This window comes from Somniosus microcephalus, chromosome 10, assembly GCF_052327205.1.
Source record: "Somniosus microcephalus isolate GS21.2 chromosome 10, FLI_Smic_1.0, whole genome shotgun sequence".
NCBI lineage: Eukaryota > Metazoa > Chordata > Chondrichthyes > Squaliformes > Somniosidae > Somniosus > Somniosus microcephalus.
In genome coordinates this window covers 165,976,156-165,988,426 of record NC_140996.1, presented here as the reverse complement: position 1 = coordinate 165,988,426, position 12,271 = coordinate 165,976,156, and the positions used below count along the sequence as shown (strand labels likewise).

At 42.0% G+C, this 12,271-nt stretch overlaps 1 protein-coding gene across 2 annotated transcripts in view; it reads left to right on the top strand.

Annotated features, from left to right (window-relative positions):
* Positions 1–12,271, top strand: part of npat (nuclear protein, ataxia-telangiectasia locus) — a 49,222-nt gene that overhangs the window by 26,470 nt on the left and 10,481 nt on the right. The window contains exons 10-16 of one of the 2 annotated variants that reach the window (XM_085999097.1): positions 1,234–1,321; positions 2,142–2,238; positions 6,120–6,245; positions 6,384–8,315; positions 9,076–9,194; positions 11,357–11,471; positions 11,909–11,981. In XM_085999097.1, the coding sequence (XP_085855223.1) occupies positions 1,234–1,321; positions 2,142–2,238; positions 6,120–6,245; positions 6,384–8,315; positions 9,076–9,194; positions 11,357–11,471; positions 11,909–11,981 (2,550 nt within the window). The remainder of the gene's footprint in view (positions 1–1,233; positions 1,322–2,141; positions 2,239–6,119; positions 6,246–6,383; positions 8,316–9,075; positions 9,195–11,356; positions 11,472–11,908; positions 11,982–12,271) is intronic. The other variant, XM_085999098.1, reaches the window with a different exon arrangement.

Genomic DNA, 12,271 nt, shown 5'->3' with positions numbered 1-12,271 from the left:
AAGCTCCACCCATATGGCCTCATTAGAGGAACCTGCTAATATATCATCCCTCCTTACTGCAGTAATTGACTCCTTAATTAATATTGCGACACCCCCTCCTCTTATACCTCCCCCTCTGTCTCGCCTGAAGATTCTGTACCCCGGAATATTGAGCTGCCAGTCTTGCCCCTCCCTCAACCATGTCTCCGTGATAGCAACAATATCATACTCCCATGTGTTTATCAACACCTTCAGTTCATCCACCTTATTTGCAAGACTCCTTGCATTAAAATAGATGCCATCCAGCCTTGCCCTTATATATTTGCCCTGTCTACCAAGCTGACTTGTTTTTTTCTCTATATTTGGCAGCACATCACCCCCTATTTCAGGAAATCTCTTCTGCATCCTCTTCATGGCTGTGACATTTCTCCTAAAGTAAAGAACTCAAAAAAAAAAAAAAAAAAAAAAAAAAAAAAACTGCACACACTAATCAAGCAGCAGCTTACCCAATGATTTGAGTAGGTTTTAGCATTAACTTGTTGCTTTCATACTCTGGCCGGGATTTTGCTCACCTCGGCGGGGACGGGTTCCGACCCAGCTGCTGGCTTCATCCCGCTCTGTGAAAACTTTCTGTTGATGGGGCTTGTTAAGTTTCTCGGTCCGATTAGAGGAAGTGAGTCTGGTGACGTCATTTAATGATGAGTCATCAGCCGGTTTTCTTAAAGGGACCGTGGCCAACTTTATTTTGACATTTGTGCTGTCAGTATTCAACAGCATTGAAGTGCTGCAAACACTTGACAATGACTGCACATTAGATAGAAGCCTAAACCGAGTAAATGGGCTGAAAATTAAATGTTACGTATCTTGCACTGCTGAAAGACTGGGGAGGAGATTTGCGAGGTATTAACGATCATTAGGAGGGAGTTACTGGACACTAGGAAGGTAACTGTCGATTGGAAACAAACCAATATTCAAATATGTTTCCATTATTGATCAAATGCTGTTGATCTGAAAATATACTGCACTATACTACACTATGATGTAGTACAGTATACCAAAAAATGTATTGGTTATGGAAATTCAGTTGGCATCTGTATGTTTGGCGAAACATTTCAGCTGAGACCATATAATTTAACCAGCTGTGGGTCGGTCTTTTGTAAACTGGTGGATAAAGTCAGCAGTAGCTTTCATTGCACATCATGTAAAACTTTTCAAATTTAAGTGTTAAATCCAATACCTTTTGTCGTCTTATAGCGATACCAGTACTGGACACTCTTCAAAGCCACCAGATAGTAGTACTACTTTGCCGGATCAGTCCATTGATGAAATCCTAGGCCTCGGGGTAACATTTATTTTCTATTTGAGTGGTATATGCCTGCTTATTTTATGCAACTTAAGTATTTGAACACTTGGATCATTAAATGTGGTAGTTCATTTTGCTCAATTTATTTGTATTGAATAGATGCTCTTGAACTTTTTAAAATATATTCAAGTTAGTTTAATTGACCTGAGAGAGCAGCCCAGCGAGATACCAATAAGTTATTTTAGTGTGCTAGATGTGGCTTCGGGCCTGCAAATCAAAAATTGTGAGTAAAATATATCTATTGTGGGACAATGCTTGAAAGACGTTTCAGTAGTAGTAACTCTGCTGTCGCTGCATTTGTATAAATATAATAAAACTTTCATAGCTTATTAGCAATCACGTTTAATTTTTAAAAGATTTAATGATATCCATATTCCAATACAGTTATGAAATATTTTCCTTTAGTTTACAACTACAGAAATGTTGGCATAATGGGGTTCAGCTGAAGAACACTATATAATGTCACTTCAGTAACATGGTTCTTCAAAATGAACAGAGAGCATCCAGCCGGCACAAATTTTATACTTTCAACTCAGTAGCCTAGGTTTTGAATTTTGGTGCTGAGAAACATTTATACACATGGGGAATGGTGTGAAAGAGGAAAACTTTTTTAAAAACAGGGAAGGAAAAAAATACAAGTGTAATAAAATTCTTGAAGGTCATGTGTTCTTGAAGGCACCAAAAATGTTCACAATCTAGACTGTGTTGTCTCCTTAACTAAATGAGGCTGTATGACCGTGAACATTTTCTGCAAACCGAACTGAAAGCTTAAATAAAATGTCCATCTTATTTTTCGTAGGATGAAGTCCATATGTCTGATGAAGCTATCCAGGATATCTTGGAGCAGACTGAGTCAGACCCAGCATTTCAGGCTTTGTTTGATCTCTTTGAATATGGTTTGTACTGAACCCCATCAAAAAGTGTACACTTTTCTAATTTATGCTTATATAGTGGCCTTGTATTTTGGTCATCACTCAAAATTTGTAGATAATGGACTTTATGAAATACTGGTTAGGCCTAGCTGGAGTATTGTGTCCAATTCTGGGCACTGCACTTTAGGAAGGATGTCAAGGCCATAGAGAGGGTGCAGAGGAGATTTACTAGAATGATACCAGGGATGAAAGACTTCAGTTACGTGGAGAGACTAGAGAAACTGGGTTTGTTCTCCTTAGAACGGAGAAGGTTAAGGGGAGATTTGATAAAGGTGTTCAAAATCATGAAGGGTTTAGATAGAGTAAATAAGGAGAAACTGTTTCCAGTGGCATGAGGGTCGGTAACCAGAGGACACAGATTTAAGGTAATTGGCAAAAGAACCAGAGGCGGCATGAGATATTCTTTTATGCAGTGAGTTGTTATGATCTGGCATGTACTGTCTGAAAGGGTGGTGGTAGCAGATTCATTAATAACTTTCAAAAGAGAATTGGATAAATTACTTGAAGTGTAAAAATTTGCAAGGCTACGGGGAAAGAGCAGGGGAGTGGGACTAATTTGATGGCTCTTTCAAAGAGCTGGCATAGGTATAATGGGCCGAATGGTCTCCTTCAATGCTGTATCATTCAATGATTTTAACTTCTGATATTTCAGATTTTTTTTCCTAAGGTGATAAGGGGGTTGGGAACCTGTGCAGGGAGACAGAGGAAAGGAAAACAAGGATAGAAGCAAAAGACAGAAAGGAGAAAAGCAAAAGTGGCAGTCAGAGTAATCAAGGGTTTAAATCAAACATGACCGCAATAAACAATCATTCTAAAAGGTCTAAGAGTGTTAAAAAAACAAGCCTGAAGGCTTTGTGTCTTAATGCAAGGAGCATTCGTAATAAGGTGGATGAATTAGCTGCGCAAATAGATGTAAACGGATATATGATATGATTGGGATTGTGGAAACATGGCTCCAGGGTGACCAGGGCTGGGAACGCAACATCCAGGGGTATTCAGTATTCAGGAAAGACAGGCAAAAAGGAAAAGGAGGTGGGGTAGCATTGCTGGTTAAAGAGGGGATTAACACAATTGAAAGGAAGGATATTAGCTCTGATGATGTGGAATCTATATGGGTAGAATTGAGAAATACCATGGGGCAGAAAACGTTAGTGGGAGTGGTATACAGACCCCCAAACAGTAATGCTGAGGTTGGGGATGGCATTAAACGGGAAATTAGAGACGCGTGCAATAAGGGCACAGCAGTTATCATGCGTGACTTTAATCTACATATAGATTGGGCTAACCAAATTAGTAACAATACTGTGGAGGAGGAATTCCTGGAGTGTATACGGGATGGTTTCCTGGACCAATATGTCCTTAGACTGGGTATTATGTAATGAGAAAGGTATAATTAGCAATCTTGTTGTGCGAGGCCCCTTGGGGCGGAGCGATCATAATATGATAGAATTCTTCATTAAGATGGAGAGTGAAGTAGTTGACTCAGAGACTAGGGTCCTGAATTTAAATAAAGGAAATTACGATGGTGAGGCGCAAGTTGGGTAGGATTGATTCGGGAATGTTACTCAAAGGGTTGACGGTGGATAGGCAATGGCAAACATTTAAAGATCGCATGGATGAACTACAAAATTTGTTCACCCCTGTTTGGCATAAAAATAAAACAAAAAATGTGAATCAACCGTGGCTAACAAGGGAAATTAGGGATAGCATAAGATCCAAGGAGAGGACATATAAATTGGCCAGAAAAAGCAGCAAACCTGAGGATTGGGAGCAGTTTAGGATTCAACAAAGGAGGACAAAGGGATTAATTAAGAGGGGGAAAATAGAGTATGAGAGTAAGCTTGCAGGGAACATAAAAACTGACTGTAAAAGCTTTTATAGATATGTGAAGAGAAAAAGATTGGTGAAGTCAAGTGTAGGTCCCTTGCAGTCAAAATCAGGGGAATTTATAATGGGGAACAAAGAAATGGCAGACCAATTAAATACATACTTTGGTTCTGTCTTCACAAAGGAGGAGACAAATAACCTCCCAGAGATGTCAGGGAACATAGGGTCTAATGATAGAGAGGAATTGAAATAAATCAGTATTTGTAGGGAAATGGTGTTTGGGAAATTGACGGGATTGAAGGCCGATAAATCCCCAGGGCCTGATAATCTACATCCTAGGGTATTTAAGGAAGTGGCCCTAGAAATAGTAGATGCATTGCTGGTCATCTTCCAAAATTCTATAGACTCTGGAACAGTTCCCATGGATTGGAGGGTAGCTAATGTTACCCCACTGTTCAAAAAAGGTGGTAGAGAGAAAACGGGGAATTATAGACCGGTAAGCCTGACATCGGTAGTGGGGAAAATGCTAGAGTCCATTATAAAAGATCAGAATAGCAAAGCACTTGGAAAACAGTGACAGGATCAGACAAAGTCAACATGGATTTACAAAAGGTAAATCGTGCTTGACTAATCTACTGGAATTTTTTGAGGATGTAACTGGTAAAATAGATACGGGAGAACCAGTGGATGTGGTGTATTTGGACTTTCAGAAGGCTTTCGATAAGGTCCCGCATAAGAGATTAGCGTGTAAAGTTAAGGCACATGGGATTGGGGGCAAGGTACTGACTTGGATAGAGAACTGGTTGGCAGACAGAAAGCAGAGTTAGAATAAACGGGTCTTTTTCCGAGTGGCAGACAGTGACTAGTGGGGTACCGCAGGTATCGGTCCTTGGACCCCAACTATTCACAATTTAAATGATCTAGACAAGGGAACTAGATGTAATATCTCCAAGTTTGCAGACGACACAAAGCTGGGTGGGCGTGTGTGCTGTGAGGAGGATTCCGAGAAACTCCAGGATGATTTGGACAGGTTGGGTGATTGGGCAGAAGCATGGCAGATGCAATATAACGTGGATAAATGTGAGGTTATCCACTTTGGTAGCAAAAACAGGAAGGCAGATTATTATCTGAATGGCAATAGATTGGGAGAAGGGGAAGTGCAACGAGACCTGGGCGTCCTTGTGCACCAGTCGCTGAAGGTAAGCATGCAGGTGCAGCAGGCGGTTAAGTAGGCAAATGGTATGTAGCCTTCATAGCGAGAGGGTTCGAGTACAGGAACAAGGATGTCTTGCTGCAGTTGTACAGGGCCTTGGTGAGACCACACCTTGAGTATTGTGTGCAGTTTTGGTCGCCTTATCTGAGGAAGGATGTTCTTGCCATGGAGGGAGTGCAGCGAAGATTCACCAGACTGATACCTGGGATGGCAGGAATGACGTCTGAGGAGAGATTGGGTCGATTGGGCTTATACTTGCTGGAATTTAGAAGAATGAGAGGGGATCTCATTGAAACTTATAAAATTCTAACAGGATTAGACAGACTTGATGCAGGAAGGATGTTCCTGATGGCCGGGGAGTCCAGAACCAGGGGTCACAGTCTAAGGATAAGGGGTAGGCCGTTTAGGACAGAGATGAGGAGGAATTTCTTCACCCAGAGAGTGGTGAACCTGTGGAATTCTCTACCACAGAAGGCAGTTGAGGCCAATTCATTAAATATATTCAAGAAGGAGTTAGATATATTTCTTAAGGCTAAAGGGATCAAGAGATATGGGGAGAAGGCAGGGACAGGGTACTGAATTTGGATGATCAGCCATGATCTCATTGAATGGTGGTGCAGGCTCGAGGGGCCAAATGGCCTACTCCTGCTCCTATCTTCTATGTTTCTATGACTGATGGATAAATTGTATATTTTGGTTTTGAAATCAGTTCATCGTTAATCAGGATTAAATGTATATCTAGAGTTTGTTTTGTTTATAATTTGGTATATTTGTGTTTTATCTATTCTATAATCCCCAAATTTAGGTAAATCTAAAAGGAGTGTGGATAGTGATCATGGACAGTCTGGTGAAGAAGACTTGGAAATAATAGAAAATAGCGGAAGTTCAGCATTCCCTGACACGTATAACACTTTTCAAACAGAAGAATTGGGTGAGTTTGTAGTTTTCTGTTTACTAATTTATAAAGTCAGAAATACATGTACAGTACATGGATCTGTATCAAAAATTCATAACTAAATGCATTACCTTCAGTGGATAATTCCTTAATTGCATTCTATTTTTTTCTTAGGTATCCTAGTGTCCTTACCTTCGTCAGTCTCTGAGAAAGCGCCAAGTGGTTATAAAATGAAAAGCAAAGCTGATGGTACAATACATAAAAAATCACCAGAATCAAACTCCGCTACAAAATCCCCAAAAAAAGAAAATCCGAGTCTTTCAATTGATGCAAACAAATCCGTGCTTTCAATGGATAGTCAGACTTCCAGCAGCCAGGCATCCAAATGTAACTGTTGGACCACTGGAGAAGCTAGTTCTGGATCTGTCCTTCCTTCATCTGTTGCTGTTATTCACACAACTACTTTAGCTGTGTCAGAGTCTCAAGGAGCTGGGGATGTTGCTGAAATGGAGATTGAAACCCAGTCACCATCCATTTATCATGAAAAGGCAGAACTGTCTCCATTTGTGCAGCAGAAGCTTAGTGAGGGCACTGTGGGCATTGAAGAGTTAACTAATCACAATGAGAAAACAGAATCACTATCCAAATTGACATGTCAAAATGGGCTTGCTGCAGAAGTTAATGATCAGTCTTCAATTTATGGTACGAATGAGTCAAAAGCAGTTACGAGTCAACACAAACTTGAAGAGCCAGCAATCAAAACTGTTTGTGTTACAAGGGCAACTGGTGAGACTGCAACTGCAGTTTGTAATGTACCACCTTCAACTTGTTCTGAAACATCGGTTCAGTCAACAGTTATAGTGCAGAAAAGTTCTGTGTGTGAGCCTGCTTCTCTGGATGGAAGAACTTTATCAGTTGATTCTGATAACTCTTCTGTAACTGCAGTGTCAGATCAGCAAATTGTTGTGTACACACATGGAATTTCTAGAAGCCCTTCTTTAACCAATCCACAGCAATCTCAAGTCCTTGTTTCCAGAGTCCCTGAAGCATCAAATAGTTCCGCTGTAAGTTCTAGTTCAGTGAAGTCTCTCAAATCTGGTGCAATAAAAACGTGCATCGTTTCTGCTGAAGTGGAGTTGCCTGACCAAACAGAACCGGTTTCTTCTTCTCTATCTTCTAAATCGAGCTCTGGGGCTAAGGCTACATCCCTACAACCAAACCATGTTACTTCAGGCCTAAATTCTGCAGCAGGAAGTGTTTCAACTAATATAGTGTATAAGTCACCCCTCACTGCCACTTCTGCAAAGTCTGATGTTATCTCCACTTCCAAACTTTCAAATGTTGAACCTTCCAGCACTATGGAGGTAGATCCCACAAATATAGTAACGCTCAAGATAATCATTAGTGATGATCCCAAGCAGTCTTCATCAGATACAGAATTAAGTAATGCTGTGTCCAGTATTACAAATGAAAATGTACCAACAATTATATTGTCCTCTCCAGGTGGTACACCCTTAAAAGGCAAAAGATTAAGACAACCTTTATCAAGTAGCAGCAGTCCTGCTGTTACAGAAACCATCTCTAGTCGCAATGAGTGTGTAAGTACTGAAGAAACTGAAAATGCTATAAATAGTTTGGGAATGGCAGAGGAGCCTGAAAGCAGTGAGCAGAATGTTGCACCGGCTGAAGTTGAAGCTGTGCCTACACAAAGTGTTACCTCCAGTAATGTGACAGTTAATATACCACAGACTGACAGTATGCTGTTGTCCACACACAATCCAATTAACCTATCAAAAGACACTGGGCTTATTCAACTATTGCCTGCCGCTACTACGTTTGGGCCATCCAGCAGTGTCCTGATAGCAACTTGTGTGCAAGATTTTGCAGGACAATCTTTGAGGCAAGGAGTTGAACCAAATAATGGTAACACATTCATTCTGGACCACCGAGGGAATTCTGCAAATGTCTTGATGCTACCAAGCAGCTCTGCTTCTGCAACTCTATCGACATCAGTTCCTCAAGCTTTAGCAACGCCTCCAAGGCCAAGCACTGTTTTTACAATGGGACAGCCTGTATCTTCAAGTTTTTCACAAGGTATTGGTGCAGGTGATGAGACTCTACTCAAAATTAAATTAGTATTGTAAACCTGTCAAATTTACAATTAACAAAATTTGTGCATCTCCAAATTGTAGAACTTCATGCAGAATTATTGTGATACTGCAAACATTTATTGTTTCCATTAGTGCATAGTACTACCCAACTTTATGAAGTAATACTATATTGTGCACCCAGTTAAAGTTTGTTGCATGGCTGGTGTCATAAACAGCTCATGCAAAGGCAAGTGATGATGGACTAGTATAATTAGAAGAGCAGATGAAGACAGTTAATTGAAGTTTTTTTCCTACAGTTTCGTCTTTGGTTGCGCTTACAGTAATACACAAACTGTTGTCTTGGCAGCTAACTCGGCACAGAACGGAGACAACCTGACTTTTCAGCTAACGCGTTGCAGAAAAGAGATTGCGCCTGTGCTTTTCTTGTCTGTGGCTGAGTGTCACTCCCTGCATTTACTCGGGTACCATGTTTAGTGAAGATTAACACCAATTCAAAGTACATATTTATTTCCTTCCCTCACTATTCCTTATGAGAGGACAGACAGCGAGCAACCATGACTCATGCTGTTCCTCCAATGAAGGGCACAAAGTAACCTGAGATGACCTTCCATCTGTTATTTTTCTTCCCCCTCCCCAAATTGAGTGATATCTGGCCTCTGAGCCTGGTAGCGCATTATATGATGGTAACTTTTTCCTTTGATGGGGTTTTCTAGCTCATCCTGCTACTGACAGTTGAAATGTGTTACATTTTTCAGGGTCAACTTTTATTATCGCATCCCCTGTTCAGCCAGTGCTGCAAGGAATGATGGGGATGATTCCTGTTTCAATAATGGGTCCGAGCAGTGGAGCCTCATTCACAGTGTCACCCCAACAGGTAAGTTCATATGTATTTTGTGTGTGTCTCTGCATTGGAGCACATGATCTGTGACTTTGAGGAGGTGCTTCTTTTACTGAGGATAATTGTATATTGATTGAGGACTATAAGAACTTGATTGATTCTGTCTCACACACACCACAGAAATTACAGCAAAGAGAGGTGCTATTTGGCCCATTGTACCAGTTCCATTTTAAATGATGTCCTACTCTCTGCCTCAACAGCCATTTGTAGTAAAGTATGCCATAGCCTGACTATGTTGTGGATTATTGTAACAGTTTATTTTCCCAGCTTTAATACTGGAGAACAAAGGTAACTGTTTTGCAACAGCAACTTGCATTTATATGGCACCTTTAACATAGTAAAACATTCCAAGGAGCATAATAGACAAAAATTGCAGGGTTGGAGGAGTTGGAGGGGGAGGAATGCAGGGTTGGAGGGGGAGGAATGCAGGGTTGGAGGGGGAGGAATGCAGGGTTGGAGGGGGAGGAATGCAGGGTTGGAGGGGGAGGAATGCAGGGTTGGAGGGGGAGGAATGCAGGGTTGGAGGGGGAGGAATGCAGGGTTGGAGGGGGAGGAATGCAGGGTTGGGTTGGAGGGGGAGGAATGCAGGGTTGGGTTGGAGGGGGAGGAATGTTGGGTTGGAGGAGGGGCGAGGCATGCAGGGTTGGGGGGGGGGGGGGGGGGGGGGGGGGGGGGGGGGGAGGAGCGAGGCTGTGGAGAGATTTGGACACCAGGATGTGAATTTCAAAATCGAGAAGCTGGTGGATCAGGAGCCAATGGAGGTCAGCGAGTACAGGAGTGATGGGTGATCGAGAATTGGTGCGAGTTAGGATACGGGCATTCATTATTTAGTCTATGCACAAAATGTTCAGGGGGAAAAATTAGGTTGGTTTGCACCTCTCGTTAGCGCCTTAAGAGGGCGCTAATGGGGCGCAAAGCAACTAGCACCCAGGTACGGCGATGTTTGCGTCGCTCGCGAAATTGACCAGTTTGCGGCGGTGATAAACACTACTGCCACGATCTCCTGCACCCGTAGATCGTGACATCAGTTGAGCATGTAGCGCCCCGGACCGGATATTGAGTGGCGCCCCCTGCCTTACTGCCTGCCACTAACAACGACGGGTTGAGGGGAGTGTCTTGCAGTCGGGAAGGGACTGGGGGGAGTGCTATTTAAAGGCGACCGGTTCCTGCCTTTTTTTCGGCGACATTTTTGCACCACGCAGTCTGAGTGAGAGACTTCTGGAGATATTCAGCACTGTGTTGAGTTTTGGGTACTGAGCAACACTTTGCAGGTTCATTTTGATTTGATCTTCCTTGCATCAATTTAGAAGAGACTATGGGGGCTGCACGCCACCAATGCCTCTCCATTGTTCTTTCCAGCAGATTTGATGTACAGGTCTCTCCAGGCTGAAATTCAAGGCTGCAATGAGCAAGGTGTGGGTGGAGAGCAAGATCGACCCTCCCCTTTAAGAACTGGCTGGTGCCATTGTGTCTGTGTTCCTTTGCTGACTGACATCACATGAGCTTCGCCAGCGCTCTGAGGTAGCGCCTCAAGAGAGGTGTGTAGCGGCTGATTTAGCGCTCCAATCACCTCCAGGGGCGATAGAAGCCAAGTTTGCAGTCGGAGGCAATAATTTGCGCCAGGCGCTAAACTTTGTGCCCGGCCGATAATTGCGCCCCAAACGGGGCGATACCGAATTTCTCCCCCTTAGATTCTCCATTCCACTGTTGCCATTGGTTCAAGTAATGAAACAGATCATACTTGAACTGGAAACAAAGTATTTTCTGTTAAATACGAAGGCTAAATTTTGTCGTCGGCACCATACCAAAGGACTTGGATTCACGTTTGCAATTCCCTGTGGTATATTGCTGATCTCGGCCAAGTGATTGGGAGGCACCATGCCGAGAGAGAGGGAAAGTGCAAGTCATCACCCAGGTTACTGGTGTGCATTTCTTTGGAGCCTGTCATGTAGAGCGGCATTGGTGGAGGTCTAGGAGCAAGTTTGCGCCTCATCTCTGGGACAGGGAGGGTGCATGGCACACAAGGACTTTAGATAGGGGATAAGAACTTTTTTTTTGCCAGCTTGAAGGTGTAATGTACCTAGGCCAATCTCCACTTGCAGTACTTAGTTATGCAATTTTCTATTTATTTCAACCAGGTTCTCCGTATGCCGGTATCATCATCAGTTGGCAAAAAATGTAGCAGATTCAGCAAACTTCCCATTTCAAGGAAACCACCGCAGTTAGCAATTCAACCAAGCACCTTAAACACAGGTTAGTATGTATGGAAAGAAATAGCTAGGAATTATATTTATGCAAAAAACATTTCCTTGACAAACTATGTACCTAGCTAGTTAAATGTCACTTTTTCCTGCTTGTTATCTTGCATGATCAAATGGTATTTTTAACAGTTAATTCCTTTGACAGAAACTATCAAATGTCTGTGTATCCTGGAATGTTGTAGAGTTATTTGTAATTCACACCATTGTGGTGGCTGAAAGCAGACTTGCAATATGTATCACTAGAGCATTTTGTGGCTTGGTAATGTGCATCTTCAATCTTCACTACATTAAATTGTTTCCTTTATGGAGAACTGTAAATGTGAAGACTAAGCAATTGGATGTTTTGCTTTCTCACTGTTTTGTCCAAATTGTTATCCTGGAATACACTGAATTGATTAAATGAATTACTGTTATTACCTTGTTTTCTAGGACAGTCATCTGTTATTGGCACTTTGATTTCAATAGATTCATCAATCTCACAAAGTACTTCCCAGCCCCACAGGTAATATAACAGAATGATTGTGATATGTCAGTCTGTATGCTATTAAAGTTAACATTTCTCAGTACAGGTTTTGTTTTATTGTTTAGAAATGATGTTTGGGTGGGTGGACTCTTTGCTTGGATTTGAACAGTTCAAAATATAATCTTCACCTGAGCTTCCTTAAGTGTGGCCTTTGCCAGAATTACCAGATCTTTCTGGCAAGAGACCAAAATCAAGTTCCTGCCTGGTTCAAGTATCATCACCTCATAGTTTGACTGAGATACAGAATTAGACTGCTTTTGGGAGAAAGA